This window comes from Dendrobates tinctorius, unplaced genomic scaffold (assembly GCF_039654945.1).
Source record: "Dendrobates tinctorius isolate UK_male_01 unplaced genomic scaffold, ASM3965494v1 ptg000132l, whole genome shotgun sequence".
NCBI classification, from domain to species: domain Eukaryota; kingdom Metazoa; phylum Chordata; class Amphibia; order Anura; family Dendrobatidae; genus Dendrobates; species Dendrobates tinctorius.
The window spans coordinates 3,000,579-3,024,323 of record NW_027361800.1 but is presented as its reverse complement, the minus strand read 5'-3'; the positions used below and the strand labels follow the sequence as shown (position 1 = coordinate 3,024,323).

Sequence of the window (23,745 nt, the reverse complement as noted above, 5' to 3'; positions counted from 1 at the left end):
GTAAACCAGCAAGCACCTTCAACTCTAGAAAATAGGTCAGAAATCAGGGGTAACGGATACTGATATTTAACAGTAATTTTGTTAAGGGAGCGATAGTCAATACAGGGCCTTAATGAACCATCCTTCTTGGCCACAAAAAAAACCCCAGCACCCAAGGGTGAAGAGGATGGTCTAATATGACCCTTCTCCAACGACTCCTTAATATAAGAACGCATAGCCTCATGTTCGGGTACAGATAAATTAAAAAGTCGACCCTTGGGAAATTTACACCACGGACTCAGCTCAATTGCACAGTCATAACTCCTACGATGAGGCAAAGACGCAGACTAAGGCTAGTTTCACACTAGCGCTTATGAGCGCAGCGACGGCCTGCGCACGGCCGCCGCTAAGCCCCGCCTCCGCCGGTAGCTCCGCCCACCGGCGCATGACGCTGCATGCGCCCCCTATCTTTATCACAGGGGCGCAGGCCGTGCGCAGTATGCGTTTGGCGGCGCATGCGCCTTTTTGACGGTGCGCCGACGCAACCAAACTGCAGCAGGTTGCGTTTGGCGCAGGTCGGCGCACCGTCAAAAGGACGCATGCTCCGCCAAACGCATACTGCGCACGTCCTGCGCCCCCTGTGATAAAGATAGGGGACGCAGGGCGCATGCAGCGTCATGCGCCGGTGGGCGGAGCTACCGGCGGAGGCGCGGCAGGGGGCGGGGCTTAGCGGCGGCCGTGCGCAGGCCGTCGCTGCGCTCATAAACGCTAGTGTGAAACTAGCCTTACTCTCACTAAACACATCATAAAAATCAGCCAAATAGTCAGGAACCTCATGCGACTGGGGAGAGGTGGAGAAAACAGGAGTGTCACTAAGAGCACACCGACATCCCCAACTCACCACAGACACAGATTTCCAATCCAAAACTGGATTATGGATTTGCAACCAGGGGAACCCCAGCACGATGGTATCATGCAAATTATGCAACACCAAAAATCTGCAATTTTCTTGATCTTCTGGGGCGACCTGCATTACCACCTGGGTCCAAAACTGAGGTTTATTCTTCGCCAAAGGAGTAGCATCAATACCCCTCAAAGGAATAGGCGTCCGCAAGGGTGTCATAGGGAAACCACAACATTTAGCAAAATCTAAATCCATTAGGTTCAAGGCCGCTCCTGAATCCACAAAGGCTTTAGCAGAAAATGTGGACAGGGAGCAGATCAGAGTAATTGCCAGAAGAAACTTAGGTTGTACACCACCCACAGCAAATGTGTGTGCAAAACGTTTCTCTCGTTTAGGGCAGACAGAAATAATGTGAGAGGCATCTCCACAGAATAAACATAGCTTATTATGGCTACTAAACTCCTGACGTTGCGCCCTAGACAAAACTCTATCACATTGCATAGGTTCAGACATTTGTTCAACAGGGGGCAGCATTTCCCGTATAATTTTACGTTCACGTAAACGCCGATCAACCTGAATGGCTAATGACATAGAATCGTCAAGACCAGAGGGAACAGGAAATCCCACCATAGTATCTATTACGGTTTCTGACAAACCCTTCCGAAAGAGAGCTGCCAAGGCACCATCATTCCAAGTGATGAGGACCGCCCACTTTCGGAATTTTTGACAGTACAGTTCTGCAGAATCTTGACCTTGGCTCAATGCCAACAGGGTCTTTTCAGCTTGATCAATCGCATTAGGTTCATCATACAACAACCCCAAGGACTGAAAAAATGCGTCCACATTAGTTAGAATAGGATCATCTGGTACTAAAGAAAACGCCCAATCCTGGGGATCGCCGCGCAGCAAGGAGATGACAATTTTAACCTGCTGTGCAGACCTCCCCGATGTGTTAGGCTTCAAGGCAAGAAATAATTTACAATTATTCTTAAAATTCAAAAATTTAGACCGATCCCCCAAAAACACATCAGGAGTGGGGATTTTTGGTTCAGCAGCGTGTGAATGAGCAAGATAGGCGGAAATTCCTCGCACTATAGCAGCAAGCTGCTCCACACGATCAGACAATTGCTTAAACTCTATCAGAAAAAAAAAAAAAAAAATATTCCTCCTACGGCCTCAGAGAAAAAGAGGAAAAAATATACACAAAAAAAAAAAAAAAAATTCTGACACCTTTTTTTTTCTCTTTAACAATTCCTTCCTGCTTTTGAGTACCCTAGAATCTGCGGTATGGCTGGTGATTCTGTTATGATTGAGTCACCGAGGAGGAAAAAACAAAACACAAGCTCAGCCCAGAAAATCAGAGAGGTTGGAAACTAATGGATTGCAGACCCCTAATCCTATCACACAACTAGCAGTAGCCGTGGAGTGTTCCTACGGTGATCCTAGACACCTCGTCACAGCCGGAGATCTAAATAAGCCTAAAGAGAGAAAAGGGAAAAACTGACTGCCCCAGAGCAGACCCCAAAGCAATAGGCAGCCCCCAACATATAATGACGGTGAAGCAAGATGAAAACACTAACACAGATAGAAAGATAGGTTGAGCAAACGATGGGGCCCAAGCTAACTAAAAAGGACAGGACAGAAAAGCTGCTGTCTGCAATCCGAGAAAACCCTGCTAAAAATATCACCAACACAACTGATAAGCAAAAAGGACCCTGAAGTCACTAGACTTCAAACCCTATATCAGCACTCAGAATATTCTGAAAGCAGAGCAAAAGAGAACACTGATCAAGGAAAAAGAATCCAGCACACCCCCGGCCGGGAATGGCTGAACTCAAAAAACAAGGTAAACAAAACCAAAACTAATAAGTTCAATAGCAGAGCAAAAACTTATCTTTGGGAAGCAGGAATCAGACTGGTCTCCAAGAATCCAGCAGAGAAATCACCAGCGACTCAGAAGGGCGTCGGCTGCCTTATATCCAGTCTGAAGTTCCCGTTACCCAGTCACAATCCACCTGATCAGGTGTTTGGTTTCTTTCATCCAAATCAGCCTCACTACCTTCCTTCACCAGAAGAGGGAGATCCTCGGACACAAAAGATGAATGAACAGATGAGCTCACAACAGGCTACACACGCACACTTACACATAGAATGACTTAGATTAGTGAACGTAAATAGGCCGCTCTGAACAGATGTGTTGAGGGAGCGCCTAAAATTGCAAGTTGTGGATAGTCCTAATTTCAAGCTTGTTGCTCACTTAATGGAAAATTAAAAACATAATTGCTCTCACAACACGCCAACAAAATACAAATAATCTTTTAATGTGTAAAAAAACAAGTTAAACATAAAATAAAATATATAAGCCATTACTGGCATTTTCTGTCAGCTGATAATCTCCTTCTCCCTTTGAATCTTGAATCTTCATGCACTCCTGGGGTTCATGTGTATGGGAGAGTCAGGAGAGAAAGCTGTCTATCAAAAGGGAATTTGACCATTTTCATTAATTGGGAGGGGTGAATATTTAAAGTACCTAGGGCAGGCTGAACACTAAATATGGCCCTGCTAAGGAGTTAAAGGGAACCTGTCACCAGGTTTACACCGCCAGATCTGAGGGCAATGTAAAATAGGGAGAGAGTCATTGACTCCAGTAGTCTGTGACTTACTGGGCCTCTTGCTAGACTTTTGATAATGTCGCTCATTTATCTGTCAGTCTTCTCTAACTTCACCCACACAATAAAGTGACAGCTTTCTGCGTACACTGTGCAAAAATCTGCATTTCCACTGAAAGATAATCGTGAACAAGTATTTTTAAAAACACTCATTTCACAACTATCTTTCAGTGTTAACAGGCTGACGATCATTCACTGGGTCAGGTGATCTTTTGTGCAATGCTAAAAATCCTTGTTCTTGGTGGTGCATCATCCTAAGTAAACAGGACTTGGCATCGCCCAGAACTATAGCTGGCTATGCATACTTCAGTCTGCCTGTGTAAGCCGATCAGTAAAGGTTTACCGATGGGTGCTCGCGCAGTGCCGACAGTCAGCTGTGTAAACAGACCCCAAGCAAAAGGCTGATAATCAATAGTGGGGGGTCGGTAGGAGCCAGAGCTCAGGAATATGGAGCACTGCACAGCAGACGCTCACAAATGAAAGGACTAGCAGACCTGCAGAACGTAAAAAGTGTTTCATCAAAACTGGAGCAAGAACCTTTATAAGTAAGATAGAGCGTCTTAAAAAATTCTTTTTTTTTATATAACCTTTTTCTAACTTACTTGTACTGTAAATGGGGGGAGGTCTGTTTCCTTAGACCCAAATCGATCACTCAAAAATCCGCTCTGTAGTGCTCCATAGGATAGGTAACCAATACGAGACGGATGTAAACAGCACAGGACTGGCCACTGCCAAAAACTGCAGCTGAGCCCCTATTCAATATAATATTCTGGAATTGAACTAAGTGTAAATGTAGTGTAATACCGGTAGTCTGAACCACTGCAATAAAGATTAGGTTAGGCTGGGATCACACATGCGAGAAACTCAGGAGCGGAGCGTGCGGTTCCATGTATTCTTATGCGGCCACACGCTCCTAGAATCATAGAATCGTAGAGTTGGAAGGGACCTCCTGGGCCATCTGGTCCAACCCCCTGCTCAAAGCAGGATTCGCTAAATCATCCCAGTCAGATGTCTGTCCAGCCTCTGTTTGAAGACTTCCATTGAAGGAGAACTCACCACTTCTCGTGGCAGCCTGTTCCACTCATTGATCACTCTAACTGTCAAAAAGTTTTTTCTAATATCTAATCTGTGTCTCCTCCCATTCAGTTTCATCCCATTGCTTCTAGTCTTTCCTTGTGCAAATGAGAATAAAGTTGATCCTTCTACAATGTGACAGCCCTTTAGATATTTGTAGACAGCTATTAAGTCTCCTCTCAGTCTTCTCTTTTGCAAACTAAACATTCCCAAATCCTGCAACCTTTCCTCATAAGACAGGGTTTGCAGACCGGTCACCATTCTGGTCGCTCTTTTCTGAACTTGCTCCAGTTTGTTGATGTCTTTTTTAAAATGTGGTGCCCAAAACTGGACACAATATTCCAGATGAGGTCTGACCAAAGATAAGTAGAGGGAAATAATGACTTCACGTGATCTAGACTGTATGCTTCTGTTAATACATCCTAGAATTGCATTTGCCTTTTTTGCTGCTGCATCACACTGTTGACTCATATTCAGTCTGTGATCTATTAGTATACCCAAGTCTTTTTCACATGTGCTGTCACTTAGCCCTATTCCTCCCATTCTATATATGCTTTTTCCATTTTTATTGCCCAGATGTAGTACTTTGCATTTCTCCCTGTTAAAAACCATTCTGTTAGTTGCTGCCCACTTCTCCAGTTTATTTAAATCTTTTTGAATCCTCTCTCTCTCTTCTCTAGTATTAGCTATCCCTCCTAGCTTTGTGTCATCAGCAAATTTAATCAGTTTACCCTCAATTCCTTCATCTAAATCGTTGATAAAGATGTTGAACAATACAGGGCCCAGGACAGAGCCCTGTGGTACCCCACTTGAGACATTCTTCCAACTGGATGTGCAGCCATTTACGACCACTCTTTGGGTCCGATCACTAAGCCAGTTATGAATCCACCTAACAGTTGCCTTGTCCATTCCATACTTAATCATTTTTTCAATAAGGATTGTATGAGAGACTTTGTCAAATGCTTTGCTGAAGTCAAGATATACTATATCTACAGCATTTCCTTGATCCACCCAATCAGTGATACCGTCATAGAAGGAAATTAAGTTAGTCTGACATGACTTATTAGTTACAAACCCATGCTGACTCTGTTTAATCACTTCATTCTTATCCAGGTATTGACATACATGTTGTTTAATAATTTGTTCAAAGATCTTTCCTGGTATAGAAGTCAGACTCACCGGCCTATAGTTACCTGGGTCCACCTTCTTCCCCTTTTTGAAGATAGGAACAACATTTGCTCTTCTCCAGTCTTCTGGCACTTCTCCTGTTCTCCAAGAATTTTCAAAGATTATAGAGAGGGGTTCAAAAATTTCTTCTGCTATCTCCTTCAGTACTCTGGGGTGTAATTCATCTGGACCTGGAGACTTGAATTCATTTAGGCTAGCTAAGTGTTTCCTCACTATCTTTCTGTTTATAGATATCCTGGATTCTTCTATTCCCTTAATAGGACAGTGAATAACAGTTGATGTTACATTTCCTTTCTGAGAGAAAACAGATGCAAAATAGGAATTTAAAAGTTCAGCCTTCTCAACATCCTGTCTTACCATTTCATCATTTTCATCCTGTAAAAATCCTATGGCATCTTTGACTTTTCTTTTACTTTTGACATATCCCCAAAATCCTTTATTATTGCTTTTGACATCTCTTGCAAGCCTCAATTCATTTTCAGCTTTAGATAATCTGATTTGTGCCCTGCAGGTTCTGCAGACAGCATTATATTCCTCTTTAGATATGCCTCCCTCTTTCCATTTTATAAACATTTGTTTCTTCCTTTTTAGCATGTGCTTAAGTTCTGTGTTCATCCATCCTGGTTTCCTTAACTGCTTCCTATTCTTCCCTCTTTTCGGAATTGTTAACAACTGTGCTTTGAGAATTTCATTTTTCAAGATTTCCCATCCTTCCTGGACATTTTTGTCTTTAAGGATATCCAGCCATTGGATCCCTCCAATTCTCTTTCTGAATCCCTTAAAATCTGCCTTTCTGAAATCTAACCTTGAAGTCTGAGTCTTCACAGGTCTTCCGCCTCTAGTTATCCAAAATTCTAAAATAGCATGGTCGCTACCTCCTAGGGTCCCAGCCACTTTTACCTCCTCAACCATTTCCTCCCTGTTTATAAGGATTAGATCCAAAGTAGCAGTTCCCCTTGTTTTCTCCCTTACCTTTTGGAAGATAAAGTTGTCAGCAAGAGAGGATAAGAATTTCCTTGACCTGTTAGTTTTGCCTGAGAGAGGTTCCCAACAAATGTCTGGATAGTTGAAATCTCCCATGACAACTATGTCATATTTTTTGGAGAACTTGGCCATTTGATGCATAAAGAGTTCATCCATAGCTTCAGCTTGCACAGGCGGCCTGTAGTAAATGCCTATTATGGTGTCCTTTCCATTGTTATGTCCTTGTATTCTTACCCAAACAGTTTCCACAGAACTCCCAGTCTCTGAAGCTTCAATCTCTGTGCTGATATACGCGTTTCTAACATACAATGCGACACCCCCTCCTCGTTTATCAAGTCTGTTTCTTGCAAATAAGTTGTATCCTTCTAGTCTTGTATTCCAATCATGTGTATTGTCCCACCAAGTTTCAGTGATTCCAATGACATCATATTTCTTTTCCTGTGTTAGTAGTTCCAATTCTCCTTGTTTGTTGCCCATGCTTTGTGCATTAGTATAGAAACATTTTAGTTTGTGATTGGTTTCTCTTTCTCCAGAGTTCTCAATAGCATTTGTCAGGTGTATGGCTTTTTCTGGTCTTTTGCTTCCCTTCCCATGTTGTTCTAGTTTAAAGCTCTCCTTACAAGTGTAGCAAGGTGACTTCCAAATACATGCTTTCCAGTCTTCGTAAGGTGCACCCCATCTCTAGCAAGTAGTCCATCGTATAAGTAGTTCACTCCGTGATCCAGAAATCCAAATCGTTGCTGACGGCACCATCGACGTAGCCAGTTGTTCACCTGCAGAATCTTATTCCACCTCCTTGTTCCATGGCCATCCACTGGGAGGATGGAAGAGAAGACCACCTGCGCTCCCAGCTCTTTCACTTTCTTGCCTAAGTCTTCAAAGTCTCTGCAGATGGTTTCCAGGTCGTTTCTTGCGGTGTCATTTGTCCCCACATGTAGTAGCAGGAATGGGTAGTCATCTGTAGGTCTGAAGAGTCCTGATATCCTGTCAGACACATCTTTAATTTTTGCACCTGGAAGACAGCACATTTCTCTTGAAGTTATATCCGGTCTGCAGATAGCGGCCTCAGTTCCTCTCAGCAGGGAATCCCCCATGACCACCACTCTCCGTTTCTTCTTCACAACATTTTTCTTTCTCCATCCAGGAGGACTCTGAAGGCGTACAAGGTTGCTGTTTGTTGGCAAAGTCTTATCCTGATGTATTTCTTCATCGTTTTCCTGCGTGAGAGCCTGGTACTGGTTTCTGAGCAGTATGGGTGCTGACTGCCTCCTGATCCTCCTGCTTCTCTGGGTCACATGTCTCCATTCCTCTGTTTCTTCAGGTGCACTTCGAATTTCTTCTCTTTCTGTAACATGAAGAGATAATTCTGCTCTGTCCAAGAACTCTTCACCTTCCTTAATGATCTTCAACGTAGCTAACCTCTCTTCGAGATTTTGCAACTTTTCCTCCAACAGGGACACAAGCTTGCATTTGTGGCATGTGAAGTTTGGCTTTTCCACTGGTAAGTCTGTGAACATGTAGCAAGAAATGCAGCTCACCAAATGGCTCCTGGCCTCTTCCATCTTGAGATTTCTTAAAAACGATGAAAGATGAGCCCAAATTCTTCCCCTGGTTTTCCGATTTCCTCTTTTCAGCTGCAACGGCCAAAACCCAGTGATCGTTGAGCTCGCGGAGACTCTTCACTTATCCCAGAAGGCACTGGGAATATGCAAATGATCTCCTCAAGACTCTTCCCCTGGTTTTCCGATTTCCTCTTTTCAGCTGCAACGGCCAAAACCCAGTGATCGTTGAGCTCGCGGAGACTCTTCACTTATCCCAGAAGGCACTGGGAATATGCAAATGATCTCCTCAAGACTCTTCCCCTGGTTTTCCGATTTCCTCTTTTCAGCTGCAACGGCCAAAACCCAGTGATCGTTGAGCTCGCGGAGACTCTTCACTTATCCCAGAAGGCACTGGGAATATGCAAATGATCTCCTCAAGACTCTTCCCCTGGTTTTCCGATTTCCTCTTTTCAGCTGCAACGGCCAAAACCCAGTGATCGTTGAGCTCGCGGAGACTCTTCACTTATCCCAGAAGGCACTGGGAATATGCAAATGATCTTCTCAAGACTCTTCCCCTGGTTTTCCGATTTCCTCTTTTCAGCTGCAACGGCCAAAACCCAGTGATCGTTGAGCTCGCGGAGACTCTTCACTTATCCCAGAAGGCACTGGGAATATGCAAATGATCTCCTCAAGACTCTTCCCCTGGCTCCTATCTGAGTGCCAGCGGCAGTGCCGGGTATTGACATGCTAGACTCGGCCTTGTTTCTCACATGTGTGATCCCAGCCTTAGAGAAGAAATCTGCACAATTTCCAGTGGTATGGTAACGTTACTGACAATGAAGTGACATCTGCAGGCAGTAATGTGGAACTACATGTCAGCGACATACAATGAACAGCGCAGCAAGGAGCATGACAATATCTACTTTTAGTTGCAGTTTTCTAATTTTGTACACAAAAGCATAAAGGACTCACCGCTATCATCTGCAATCTGTCCTGCTGACTTTGGGATTCCGTAATCCTGGAAAAAAGAACAAGACAGGAATGTCAGATTAGTAACAAAATAACTTTACATGTAAAATAGCAAAAAGTAGATTTATAAAGAACAAACAGACCTAAGAGACAGTCCCTTCTATATTTTATTAAGCGTTATTAAATATAAGGACAAAATAGTGTACAGAAATAAGAAAATTAAATAGATTTAAAGAATTAAAAATGATACATTAGAAAAAAAATCCACCACACAAAACACTAACTCATTCAAGAATGTAAAATGCACTGAATCAATGGCGAACGAAGCATGCAAATAAACTGTTGTAAATGCCATACAGATGCAGAACAATTTGCACTCAATATGCTGATCCAATAAAAGGTCCATTGTGCTAACGTACAAATGCCGTCCATTCATCAGTAAGAGGGCAGCAGATAGTGGGCAACATCAGTGCAGCAGCATTGGAGTCACAATGGCGGCGTGGCCTCAGCGCTCGGGGACCCATTAGCTTATGCACAGCTCTGGGCTCTTCCATCCCTGTAAATCTACAGTTACATTTTCCAACAATGAGAAAGGCTTCCCATTTATTTAGTGCCCTCATAGATTTGATTGGGTGAGGCTCATCCAACTCACGTAGGACCCTAGCACATGCTGCAATTTTTTCTCATACAGAATTTCGCTGTGAAAAAAACCCCTGCACTTCCCCACTGAATGAATTGGTACGTGCATGGTTTATTTTTTCACAGCCAGGCCTAAAAATAAGGTTGTGTGAACCAAATGGGCACACTCTAAGGCTGGCTTCACTATCTCTACACGGCCTGGTATGTATGTAGGCCTCCTGACCTAAAATTGCTATATGCCTATCAGGCTGCTGAGCCTATCAGAAGACACGTGGCAGAAGTGTGAAACCAGCAAAGGGTCTGTTTCATGAACCAACCGGAGTATGACACAACCTTTTTACACAGGCAAATCAATGTACACTGAGCGATCTAAGGGTGCTTTCACACTGCTTTCTGTGTCCTCATCGGGGCACATGTCCAAAATTCCCCGCAAAACGGGGTCTAGCCATATGCGCCGACGGGGCCACACATTGCAATGATGAAGACAGATCGAACGTGCTCTGGGACGCAGGGCTACCATCAGGGCATTACTGCCCTTACTAGGGTATGGGGTCCGGTGAAGAGGGGGACCCGGTCCGGGCCCCTCTCCTCGCCGGACACCAGGGTCTGGATTCAGCCATTTGCTAACAACTAAACGTGCATCCGAGGACGCATATTCTTTTTTAATCAGATAAATTTTTATTAAATGATAACAAGTATATCATATGACATCAAGCAGTTGTTCACATAAAATCATAAATTTTTATGAACAAAACTCCCCCCCCTTCCCCCCCCCTATCCCCCCCCTCCGAGACCCCTTCAGTGTCTTCCTCATTTCTATTCCGATACTCTTTCCCACCTCCATATATACTTGTTTATTATGAACATCATCTATAGAATCATAGAATCATAGAATCGTAGAGTTGGAAGGGACCTCCTGGGCCATCTGGTCCAACCCCCTGCTCAAAGCAGGATTCGCTAAATCATCCCAGTCAGATGTCTGTCCAGCCTCTGTTTGAAGACTTCCATTGAAGGAGAACTCACCACTTCTCGTGGCAGCCTGTTCCACTCATTGATCACTCTAACTGTCAAAAAGTTTTTTCTAATATCTAATCTGTGTCTCCTCCCATTCAGTTTCATCCCATTGCTTCTAGTCTTTCCTTGTGCAAATGAGAATAAAGTTGATCCTTCTACAATGTGACAGCCCTTTAGATATTTGTAGACAGCTATTAAGTCTCCTCTCAGTCTTCTCTTTTGCAAACTAAACATTCCCAAATCCTGCAACCTTTCCTCATAAGACAGGGTTTGCAGACCGGTCACCATTCTGGTCGCTCTTTTCTGAACTTGCTCCAGTTTGTTGATGTCTTTTTTAAAATGTGGTGCCCAAAACTGGACACAATATTCCAGATGAGGTCTGACCAAAGAGGAGTAGAGGGAAATAATGACTTCACGTGATCTAGACTGTATGCTTCTGTTAATACATCCTAGAATTGCATTTGCCTTTTTTGCTGCTACATCACACTGTTGACTCATATTCAGTCTGTGATCTATTAGTATACCCAAGTCTTTTTCACATGTGCTGTCACTTAGCCCTATTCCTCCCATTCTATATATGCTTTTTTCATTTTTATTGCCCAGATGTAGTACTTTGCATTTCTCCCTGTTAAAAACCATTCTGTTAGTTGCTGCCCACTTCTCCAGTTTATTTAAATCTTTTTGAATCCTCTCTCTCTCTTCTCTAGTATTAGCTATCCCTCCTAGCTTTGTGTCATCAGCAAATTTAATCAGTTTACCCTCAATTCCTTCATCTAAATCGTTGATAAAGATGTTGAACAATACAGGGCCCAGGACAGAGCCCTGTGGTACCCCACTTAAGACATTCTTCCAACTGGATGTGCAGCCATTTACGACCACTCTTTGGGTCCGATCACTAAGCCAGTTATGAATCCACCTAACAGTTGCCTTGTCCATTCCATACTTTGTCATTTTTTCAATAAGGATTGTATGAGAGACTTTGTCAAATGCTTTGCTGAAGTCAAGATATACTATATCTACAGCATTTCCTTGATCCACCCAATCAGTAATACCGTCATAGAAGGAAATTAAATTAGTCTGACATGACTTATTAGTTACAAACCCATGCTGACTCTGCTTAATCACTTCATTCTTATCCAGGTATTGACATACATGTTGTTTAATAATTTGTTCAAAGATCTTTCCTGGTATAGAAGTCAGACTCACCGGCCTATAGTTGCCTGGGTCCACCTTCTTCCCCTTTTTGAAGATAGGAATAACATTTGCTCTTCTCCAGTCTTCTGGCACTTCTCCTGTTCTCCAAGAATTTTCAAAGATTATGGAGAGGGGTTCAAAAATTTCTTCTGCTATCTCCTTCAGTACTCTGGGGTGTAATTCATCTGGACCTGGAGACTTGAATTCATTTAGGTTAGCTAAGTGTTTCCTCACTATCTTTCTGTTTATAGATATCCTGGATTCTTCTATTCCCTTAATAGGACAGTGAATAACAGTTGATGTTACATTTCCTTTCTGAGAGAAAACAGATGCAAAATTGGAATTTAAAAGTTCAGCCTTCTCAACATCCTGTCTTACCATTTCATCATTTTCATCCTGTAAAAATCCTATAGCATCTTTGACTTTTCTTTTACTTTTGACATATCCCCAAAATCCTTTATTATTGCTTTTGACATCTCTTGCAAGCCTCAATTCATTTTCAGCTTTAGATAATCTGATTTGTGCCCTGCAGGTTCTGCAGACAGCATTATATTCTTCTTTTGATATGCCTCCCTCTTTCCATTTTATAAACGTTTTTTTCTTCCTTTTTAGCATGTGCTTAAGTTCTGTGTTCATCCATCCTGGTTCCTTAAATGCTTCCTATTCTTCCCTCTTTTCGGAATTGTTAACAACTGTGCTTTGAGAATTTCATTTTTCAAGATTTCCCATCCTTCCTGGACATTTTTGTCTTTAAGGATATCCAGCCATTGGATCCCTCCAATTCTCTTTCTGAATCCCATAAAATCTGCCTTTCTGAAATCTAACCTTGACGTCTGAGTCTTCACAGGTCTTCCGCCTCTAGTTATCCAAAATTCTAAAATAGCATGGTCGCTACCTCCTAGGTCCCAGCCACTTTTACCTCCTCAACCATTTCCTCCCTGTTTATAAGGATTAGATCCAAGGTAGCAGTTCCCCTTGTTTTCTCCCTTACCTTTTGGAAGATAAAGTTGTCAGCAAGAGAGGATAAGAATTTCCTTGACCTGTTAGTTTTGCCTGAGAGAGATTCCCAACAAATGTCTGGATAGCTGAAATCTCCCATGACAACTATGTCATATTTTTTGGAGAACTTGGCCATTTGATGCATAAAGAGTTCATCCATATCTTCAGCTTGCACAGGCGGCCTGTAGTAAATGCCTACAATGGTGTCCTTTCCATTGTTCTGTCCTTGTATTCTTACCCAAACAGTTTCCACAGAACTCCCAGTCTCTGAAGCTTCAATCTCTGTGCAGATATACGCGTTTCTAACATACAATGCGACACCCCCTCCTCGTTTATCAAGTCTGTTTCTTGCAAATAAGTTGTATCCTTCTAGTCTTGTATTCCAATCATGTGTATTGTCCCACCAAGTTTCAGTGATTCCAATGACATATTTCTTTTCCTGTGTTAGTAGTTCCAATTCTCCTTGTTTGTAGCCCATGCTTTGTGCATTAGTATAGAAACATTTTAGTTTGTGATTGGTTTCTCTTTCTCCAATATTTTTATTAATTAGATTCTTTCGTCTTTGTTCTTCCTTTCCACTTCTAATAGCAAAGTTCTCAATAGCATTTGTCAGGTGTATGGCTTTTTCTGGTCTTTTGCTTCCCTTCCCACGTTGTTCTAGTTTAAAGCTCTCCTTACAAGTGTAGCAAGGCGACTTCCAAATACCTGCTTTCCAGTCTTCGTAAGGTGCACCCCATCTCTAGCAAGTAGTCCATCGTATAAGTAGTTCACTCCGTGATCCAGAAATCCAAATCGTTGCTGACGGCACCATCGACGTAGCCAGTTGTTCACCTGCAGAATCTTATTCCACCGCATTGTTCCATGGCCATCCACTGGGAGGATGGAAGAGAAGACCACCTGCGCTCCCAGTTCTTTCACTTTCTTGCCTAAGTCTTCAAAGTATCTGCAGATGGTTTCCAGGTCGTTTCTTGCGGTGTCATTTGTCCCCACATGTAGTAGCAGGAATGGGTAGTCATCTGTAGGTCTGAAGAGTCCTGATATCCTGTCAGACACATCTTTAATTTTTGCACCTGGAAGACAGCACATTTCTCTTGAAGTTATATCCGGTCTGCAGATAGCGGCCTCTGTTCCTCTCAACAGGGAATCCCCCATGACCACCACTCTCCGTTTCTTCTTCACAACATTTTTCTTTCTCCATCCAGGAGGACTCTGAAGGCGTACAAGGTTGCTGTTTGTTGGCAAAGTCTTATCCTGATGTATTTCTTCATTGTTTTCCTGCGTGAGAGCCTGGTACTGGTTTCTGAGCAGTATGGGTGCTGACTGCCTCCTGATCCTCCTGCTTCTCTGGGTCACATGTCTCCATTCCTCTGTTTCTTCAGGTGCACTTCAAATTTCTTCTCTTTCTGTAACATGAAGAGATAATTCTGCTCTGTCCAAGAACTCTTCACCTTCCTTAATGATCTTCAATGTAGCTAACCTCTCTTCGAGATTTTGCAACTTTTCCTCCAACAGGGTCACAAGCTTGCATTTGTGGCATTTGAAGTTTGGCTTTTCCACTGGTAAATCTGTGAACATGTATCAAAATACATCCTCCCCACAAATCTAACTCCATTCTACCCATGGCTGCCATATCTTATGAAATACATCAAGTTTATTTCTCTTAGTATAAATACTTTTTTCCAATGAAATTATATGCTCCACTTGCGTAAGAAAGTCTCGTCTAGACGGAGGCTCTTCTCTGATCCAGAACCGAGCGATCAACTTCCTTGCTATGAACAGTCTAGCAATCGCCAGTTTGACCATGGATACTGCTACTAATTCCTCTACATACCCTAATATACAGACCAAAGGGTCTCTGGGGACTGCACAACTATATATCAATTCAATCCGACTCAATACGACTGTCCAGTACGTAGACAATCTAGGGCAATGCCACAGAATGTGCAGCATGTCTGCCCGTTCCTGCGAACATCGTGGACACTCGGAATCGGACCTCAAACCCATCTTGAACAGTCTATCAGGAGTTCTGTAAGCTCTATGAATTACGTATAACTGAGACATCCTCCCAGGTTCGCTCATAGAAATCTTAGGCACATATTCTAAAATAGATTCCCATCTATCGTCATTTATCTCTCCCAATTCAACCTCCCATTTCACTCTAGACTTGATGGGATGTTTGACTAGAAAAGTGAACAATACATCTCTATACACTTCTGAGATTGCCCCCCTTGTCACACTGTTCTCCAAAATGGAGGCCAGCGTGATATCAAACTGGATCTCAATAAGTTTTCTCCGACATTGCGACCGATACGCATGCTGAATTCTTTTATAATGAAACAAATTTGAATGCGGTAACTGGAATTCTGTCTGCAGCTCCATAAATGACTTAAGTCTTCCCTGACCCATTAGCTGTCCCATCCTTCTGATTCCTGCCTCTCTCCAGGGCCCAAATCCTTCCATTTGCCCGAATTCTGGCAAATTTGTATTATCCCATACAGGAGAGTATTTGGTAAGGCCCGTGACACCCCTTATCTGTTTAACTTTTTCCCATACCTTATGAATTAGGAGAACAGTAGGAAACCGAGAGCCTAATTTTAAAAACTGCCCCCCTTCTAAACTCTCTCCCAGAGGCCATTTTCCAAACAAATATCTCAAATTACTGGGCGATTGTCCCTGTCCCGTCTCCACCCCCCATCCTCCGATATGCTGGCATTGTGCTGATAAAAAATATACCCAGGGGTTGGGAAGCGCCAAACCTCCTTCCTCCTTCGGCCTCTGCAAAGTTTCTTGTTTAAACCGTGGGCTCCCCCCCCCCATATTAGTTCACCAAACAGCGATTTAATTTTGTGGAACCTACTCTGCGAGATCCAAATTGGAGAATTATGCAGTACATATAACAGCTGTGGCATCACAATCATTTTTAAAAGGTTCACCCTTCCAATTACCGAAAGATGTAATTTATTCCATGCTGATATTTTGGAACAAATTTTTTGTAGCAAAGGGCTTAGATTAAGTTCTTCAAACCTAGTCAAAGGAAGGGCGATTTGTATCCCCAAATATTTAAATTTCGAAACTACCTTCAATTTTGCTGACCTTCCCACCTCCCCCATATCCCCATCTACCTCATCAATGGGCATTATGCACGATTTGTCCCAATTGATTTTGAGTCCGGAAAATTCCCCGAATTCCTCAATTAATGCCACCGTGTTATCCAAATTCTCCCCTGAGTCCTCCAAAAATAGCAAAATATCGTCAGCATACAAAGACACCCTCTCCTCCTTCACTCCACAGACAAATCCTTTTATCTCTTGTGCATCCCTTATTTTAGTGGCCAGAGGTTCCACGGCGAGGGCAAACAGCAACGGAGACAACGGGCATCCCTGCCTCGTACCCCTATGTAATGAGAAACTATCAGATAATTCATTATTCACTCTAATTTTTGCCGTTGGAGAGGAGTATAGCAACCCCACCCACGATATAAACTTGGTCCCAAACCCAAGGCCCATCAAAACCGACCATAAGTACTTCCATTCTACACAATCAAAGGCCTTATGGGCATCCAAAGACACTACTACTCTCTTTCCAGCATTTTCGGCTGGAATTTGCATATTTAAATATAGCCTCCTTAAATTGATTGCTGTAGATTTATTGGGCATAAATCCCGATTGATCTGGGTGGATTACTTTATCAATCACGTGGGTCAGTCTGTTGGCCAAGGCCTTCGCCAGAATCTTTACATCTGCCGTAAGGAGTGAAATTGGTCTGTAGGACTCCGGATTCAATGGGTCCTTATCAGCTTTAGGAATGACCACCACAATGGCCTCTCTCATAGATGTAGGTAACATTCCCCTCTCCAACGACTCATTAAATACCTTCTCCAATTTGGTTATTACTTCTTCATTAAAAATTTTATACACCTCTGCCGGAATGCCATCCGCCCGCGGGGCCTTATTTCCCGCCATGTCCGCCAGTGCCACCCTCAACTCCTCCACTGCAAGCGGCCTATCCATCCATTCTCTGTCTTCATCCCCTAGTCTAGGAAGCTTAATCGCCCTCAGATACCTGTCCATCTCCTCTTGACCTTTATGTATCTTTGAGGAGTATAGCTCACTATAAAATTGTTTAAATACATCCAAAATTTGATCCCCCTGTGTAACCACATTACCTTCCTTAGATTTAATTGCATACACATGTGAGGATTCCCGTTGTGCCGAAGCTATCACAGAGAGCAGGTGCCCCACTTTTTCACCCTCTGCATAGAATGCCTCGTTCTGAAATGCCCGCCGTCTCTCCGCCTTACGGATGTGAAGTTTATTAACTTCCGACTGGGCCGCTCTCATGCGGGTCTGCGTAGCTTTAGTACACTGCGCACCCAATGCTTCCTCCGCCGCCCTTAATTCCTCCATCACTGCTTCGTCTAGATTTTGAGACCTAGTCTTATATCGAGACACTTCTCTGAATAAAATCCCTCTCAAAAACGCTTTCATAGTATCCCAGACTACATGACCCTCTGCACTACCTTCGTTAATCCTAAAGAATTCTCCCAGTTCCTCTCCTATCTTTCCCATATCCAGCAACCGTAGCCAAAAGGGATGAATTTTCCAACCCATACCTGTCAACCTCCCCCGTTCTCCCAATTGTAGAGATATCACCAGTGGACAATGATCCGATAGGACTCTGGGCAAATATTCCACTTCCTGTACCAAGTTATCCATCCCCTTATTTCCCAAAGCCACATCAATGCAAGATAGGAAGCCATACGTCGCCGAGTAGCACGAGTAAGTGTAGTTCTCCATATTGCGAACTCTCCACAAGTCTATCCAACCAATTTCCCTCATGTAATTTCCAAAAGGTGTCACGTTCCCTCCCTCTCTGCTCCCCGCATGTTTACCCTTATCCCAATGATCATTTGCAATATTATTCACATCACCTATTACAAGCAACGGGACCCCAGTCCATTTCCCGGATAAGTCCAGAATTTCCTGTATCTTCTTTCCAGAAAATGGTGGAGGGATATACAAAGACACAATACATAATAGTCTATTCAATATCTTACATACAATAAACACATATTGCCCATCCTTGTCTATTATAGCCTCCACTTCTTCATATGGAGTAGAAGTGTGGATCAACACCGACACTCCCCTAGCATAGGCCGAGTACGTCGAGTGATAAGCCTTCCTCACCCACCTTTTTTGTAACATAGCTACTTTGTCTTTTACCAGATGCGTTTCTTGGAGGCAAATCACTGAGGGCCTCAGCTTCAGCAGATATTGTAAAATTGCGGCCCGTTTTGAGATGTGAGGCTAGTTTCACACTTCCTTTTTTTTGCAGTGCGTTTTTCCCGCAAAAAAACGCATTGAAAAAACGCATACATAAGCATACAACTGCTGCGTTTTTTTCAAGCATTTTTATGAGCATGCATGAAAAAAACGCAGCGTTTTTATGCGTTTTTAGCGCGTTTTTACCGCGTTTGCGTTTTTTTCCAACATTTTTAGGTGGCCCCTCACACTACCCAAACCATGACTTTACTAACCCTAACCCTGACCCTAACCCTAACCCTGACCCTAACCCTTAACCAAATCATACTTAACCCTAACCCAAACCCTAAACCCTAACTAACCCTAACCCTAACCCTGACCCTAACCCTGACCCTAACCCTGACCCTTAACAAAACCATACTTAACCCTAACCCTGACCCTAACCCTAACCCTAACCCTTAACCAAACCATACTTAACCCTAATCCTGACCCTAACCCTGACCCTAACCCTAACCCTTAACAAAACCATACTAACCCTAATCCTGACCCTAACCCTGACCCTAATCCTTAACAAAACCATACTTAACCCTAATCCTGACCCTAACCCTGACCCTAACCCTAACCCTGACCCTAACCCTTAACAAAACCATACTAACCCTAATCCTGACCCTAACCCTGACCCTAATCCTTAACAAAACCATACTTAACCCTAATCCTGACCCTAACCCTGACCCTGACCCTAACCCTTAACCAAATCATACTTAACCCTAACCCAAACCCTAAACCCTAACTAACCCTAATCCTGACCCTAACCCTGACCCTAACCCTGACCCTAACCCTAACCCTGACCCTAACCCTTAACAAAACCATACTTAACCCTAATCCTGACCCTAACCATGACCCTAATCCTTAACAAAACCATACTTAACCCTAACCCTGACCCAAACCCTAAACCCTAACTAACCCTAATCCTGACCCTAACCCTGACCCTAACCCTGACCCTAACCCTGACCCTAACCCTTAACAAAACCATACTTAACCCTAATCCTGACCCTAACCATGACCCTAATCCTTAACAAAACCATACTTAACCCTAACCCTGACCCAAACCCCAACCCTAACCCTGACCCTGACCATAACCCTAACCCTAACCCCCCTTAACTAACCCTAACTCTAACCCAAACCCCTAAATTCCATGGTTTAAAAAAAAAAACGCATATGCAAAAAAACGCATACATGAGCATGCCAGTGCGCACATATGCGCATCCATAGGCTATAATGGCCATCTTTAGCGCAAAACGTGCGCATATGTGCGCATGCGCTTTTTTGCAGGGCCAAAAAATGCAACATGCTGCGTCTGGAAAATCCCAACGCACACCCCAAAAAAACGCAGCGCATGAAAATCGCATACATGCGCTTACCAGCGCGCAGGTATGCGCACCCATGTTAAATATAGGGGAAAAAACGCATGCGCAGGTGTGCGTTTTTTTCCAGCGCTAAAAAACGCAAATGTGAAACCAGCCTTAGCGAGACCCCTAACGTACCAGCTTAAAATTTTTATTCTACCCCCCATGATATGTTGCAATACCAAACATTTGACACGTTATACCTGAAGTCTCGGTCCTCCCCCCATCCCTCTCCCCCACCCCCCCTTCCCGCCTCTACCCCCTGTCTCAACCTTCCAACTGAAATAACTCTCATCCTTCTCCCCCACCCAAAAAAAACCAGTTATCTCCCACAACATTTAAGCCGAAAAGAATTCTCTCTCCCTCTCTATTTGAGATCTAGGAGGGCGTTTTTACAGCCTAACAATACAAGCTATGCACTCCAACTACTCTCCCGTCCACATTTATCAAACTGCAATAATCGTTGCGCCGCCGAACACAACCCACATAAACCAAGATGGCATTACTTCATCTCAGAGATGACCATTAACTTGTCAAATTCAAACTAAATCACAGTGAGTCACTATTTCAACATCACTCAGAGTATGCTTCAATGGGACTGTCCCACTCTGATCTTCTTTATGTTAGAGTCAAGCCAGAGTGTCGCCTCCTCTGGATTTTGAAAAAAGTGTACTCGATCCAAAGCTACAACTCTCAGCTTAGCTGGGTAAATCATTGAATAGCGCACATCCATATCTCGTAGTCGTCTTTTAACTTCTCCAAACGTCATCCGGAGCTTCTGAACCGCTGCAGAATAGTCTGGGTAGATGGAGATGCGATTGCCATCTATAGTAAGTTCCGCACAGGTCCTGGCTTTCCGCAGCAGAGTATCCCGGTCCCGATAGTTCAGAACTTTGGCCAAGATGACTCTTGGGGCTGATCCTGGGGGCAGGGGTCTAGTGGGCACACGATGTGCTCTTTCAACGGAAAACATTTTAGTGAGACCATCCCCTCCTACAGTATTTTTCAGCCATGACTCAATGTACTCAGTGGGGTTATTTCCTTCCGCTTTTTCTGGTACCCCCAAAATCCTCAGATTGCTCCTACGGGAGCGGTTCTCCAGATCATCGGTTTTAAATTCCAGTTCAGCTATACGCTGCACATACTTTTTTTCCCTTTTCAACAGATCATTAACCTGGTCTTCAGCGCTCCCCACACGTTCTTCCACCACCTCCATTCTCTGTTCAACTTTGCGCACTGCAGCATTAATCGCAGCCATCTCTCCCTTTAAATCATCCACACGACTGTTCAAAGCCGCAAGGGCAGACTTGTTGTAAATTACCACAGAAAATATATCTTTGAGCGTCGGCTCTGCTATATCTAATGTGTCCGGCTGTTCAAGCTGGCCAGCGCGTGCAGCCACAACAGGGGATCTCTGTTCCTCCCCACCACTCTGTGGCTGGCCTCCTCCTTCCTGCTGTTTCCCAGGGATCTGCGTTGTGTCAGGTCTCTCACCTTCAGCCGCTGACCTCTCATTAGCAGCCTCCTCTGACCTCGCAAAGCGTTCCAGCCGAGCGATCACCTCCATCCGTCTTTGATATGCCGCGCTCGCCCTTGCCGCCTCCTCTGCAGCCTCGGCGCCACCTTGGGCCTGAGCGCTTCCCGACGCTGCCAGCTCCTTCTGTCTCCTGCGCGTCATCCTCGTGCAGGACTCCTCTCCACCAGACCGTCCTCCACTCACTGCTACTCCCCGGATCTCTGCACACTCCTTGGAGCGATTTCAGCGTTCGGCGGCGCCTCAGGTATCATTAGTAAGGGAGATTGTGGCAGGAGAGCGCCACTGCACGTCCTCTCACATCGTGCGCTAGGCCACGCCCCCCGAGGACGCATATTCACTTGCAATCTATTGCCATACAGGACGGCTTACTGCACTTCAATAGAAGCCGCCAGCCAATCATAATCCGGCAGCTGACATGAACGCACCCGTTGCTGGCGTATGACGTCACTGTCATGCGCCGGCGCGTCCGCACCTCAAATGGTTGAGAAGAGGATGCAGCTGGAAACTTATATGGGGGAGCAGGAAGGAGACATATGGGGGGGCAGGATGGAGACATATGGGGGACAGGATGGAGACATATGGGGGACAGGATAGAGACAAATGGGGTGGGGCAGGGTGGAGACATATGGGGCCAGGATGGGAGGACATATGGGGGGCAGGATGGAGACATATGGGGGGAAGAATGGAGACATATGGGGGGCAGGATGGAGGCTTATGGGGTCAGGATTGGATGACATATGGGAGGACGCAGACCCATGGGGGCCAGGAATGAGAAACATGGGAGCCAGTATGGGGGGGACGTTATTACAGGAAGGTTCCAGATCATTATTACTGTAGGGGCTAATTAAGGGATATTATTACTGCTGTGATGTATTTTATTTTTGAGGATACTGTTTTTAGTGGGAGGTAGGTCCTGTTACTGTACAGGACGACACTGATGTTTTTTTCTTCATCTGGCAAAGTGTAGAAGTTGGGGAAAAATTGAGGAATGTGCTTTGAATAACTGTCATATTTTCGCCAGAAGAGTCCTGGCTGGAAGAATTGATAGTGCTTTGCTCTGGATAAAGAAGAAAAGCGAAGATGAAGGACTTCAGCTAAAGATGTCACTGGTGAGCCAGTGTGTTACCTGAACACTTACACTATATAGTATATAAAGAGCTCCTGTGTATAATGTCACTAGTGAGTCAGTGAGTTACCTGTACAACTGACACTATACACTGTATATCTATGTACAGAGCTCCTGTGTATAATGTCACTGATGATCCCTGTATTACCTGTACACTGACAGTATATACAGAGCTGCTGTGTATGTCACTGATGATCCCTGTATTACCTGTACACTGACAGCATATACAGAGCTCCTGTGTATAATGTCACTAGTGAGTCAGTGAGTTACCTGTACACTGACACTATACACTGTATATCTATGTACAGAGCTCCTGTGTATAATGTCACTGATGATCACTGTATTACCTGTACACTGACACTATACACTGTATATCTATGTACAGTGCACCTGTGTATAATGGCACAAATTGTAATATTAGACACCTGGACCTTACCTCACCTCCTTATTGACCAAAATTCCACAATGTCTGTCTGCTATTTCAGCCTTCCTTTTTGCTCGTTTTCTCAAACTGAACATGGACAAAACAGAATTCATCATCTATCTTTTCCCCATCTCACTCTACCATACCTATCAATCAATGTCATTGGCTGATCGCTTTCCCCAGTCCCGCATGCTCGGTGCCTTGGGGTGATCCTCGACTCTGTCCTCTCTTTCAAGCCACATATCCAAGCCCTTGGCTCCTCCTGCTGACAAAAACTCAAAAATATTTCCCGGATCCGTGCATTCCTCAACTATGAAACCACAAAAACACTAGTGCAAACCCTTATCATCTCCCGCCTCGACTACTGCAACCTCCTACTCTCTGGCTTCCCCTCTAGCACTCTGGCACCACTCTAGTCCATCCTACACTCTGCTATTCCCCAGCCACCCCCTATGCCAGGCCCTTCACTGGCTTCTTATTGCCCAGAGGCTCCAGTTCAAAACCCTAACCAAAGCCATTCACAATCTGTCTCCTCCATACATTTTATTCAAACTATAGAAAAAAAAGAGCGCAATAGGGTCTTATCCGGGTGATTTATGAAAGACAATAAAGAGATATACTCACCCTTTCCAGGAGAGAGCTGAGCATATAGGATCAATTTGTCAGCCTGCTGCACGTCCAACGGTCCACACAGTGACCGCCACGTAAATCTCTTATGGAATAAAATTCTTGGACTTATGTGCGCTGCTAGACAGAATATCAAATCCAGATCACGTAGATAAATTAACCTTTTATTTGCCAACGCGTTTCAAAGTCCATAACACTTCTTCCTCAGGG

The 23,745-nt window shown here is 44.0% G+C and overlaps 1 protein-coding gene across 9 annotated transcripts in view; it reads right to left on the bottom strand.

Annotated features, from left to right (window-relative positions):
* The window catches only part of PALM (paralemmin), a 185,531-nt gene that overhangs the window by 44,133 nt on the left and 117,653 nt on the right, over window positions 1-23,745 (bottom strand). For all 9 annotated transcript variants that reach the window (XM_073543379.1, XM_073543384.1, XM_073543375.1 and 6 more), the window contains one exon: window positions 9,312-9,357. In XM_073543379.1, the coding sequence (XP_073399480.1) occupies window positions 9,312-9,357 (46 nt within the window). The remainder of the gene's footprint in view (window positions 1-9,311; window positions 9,358-23,745) is intronic.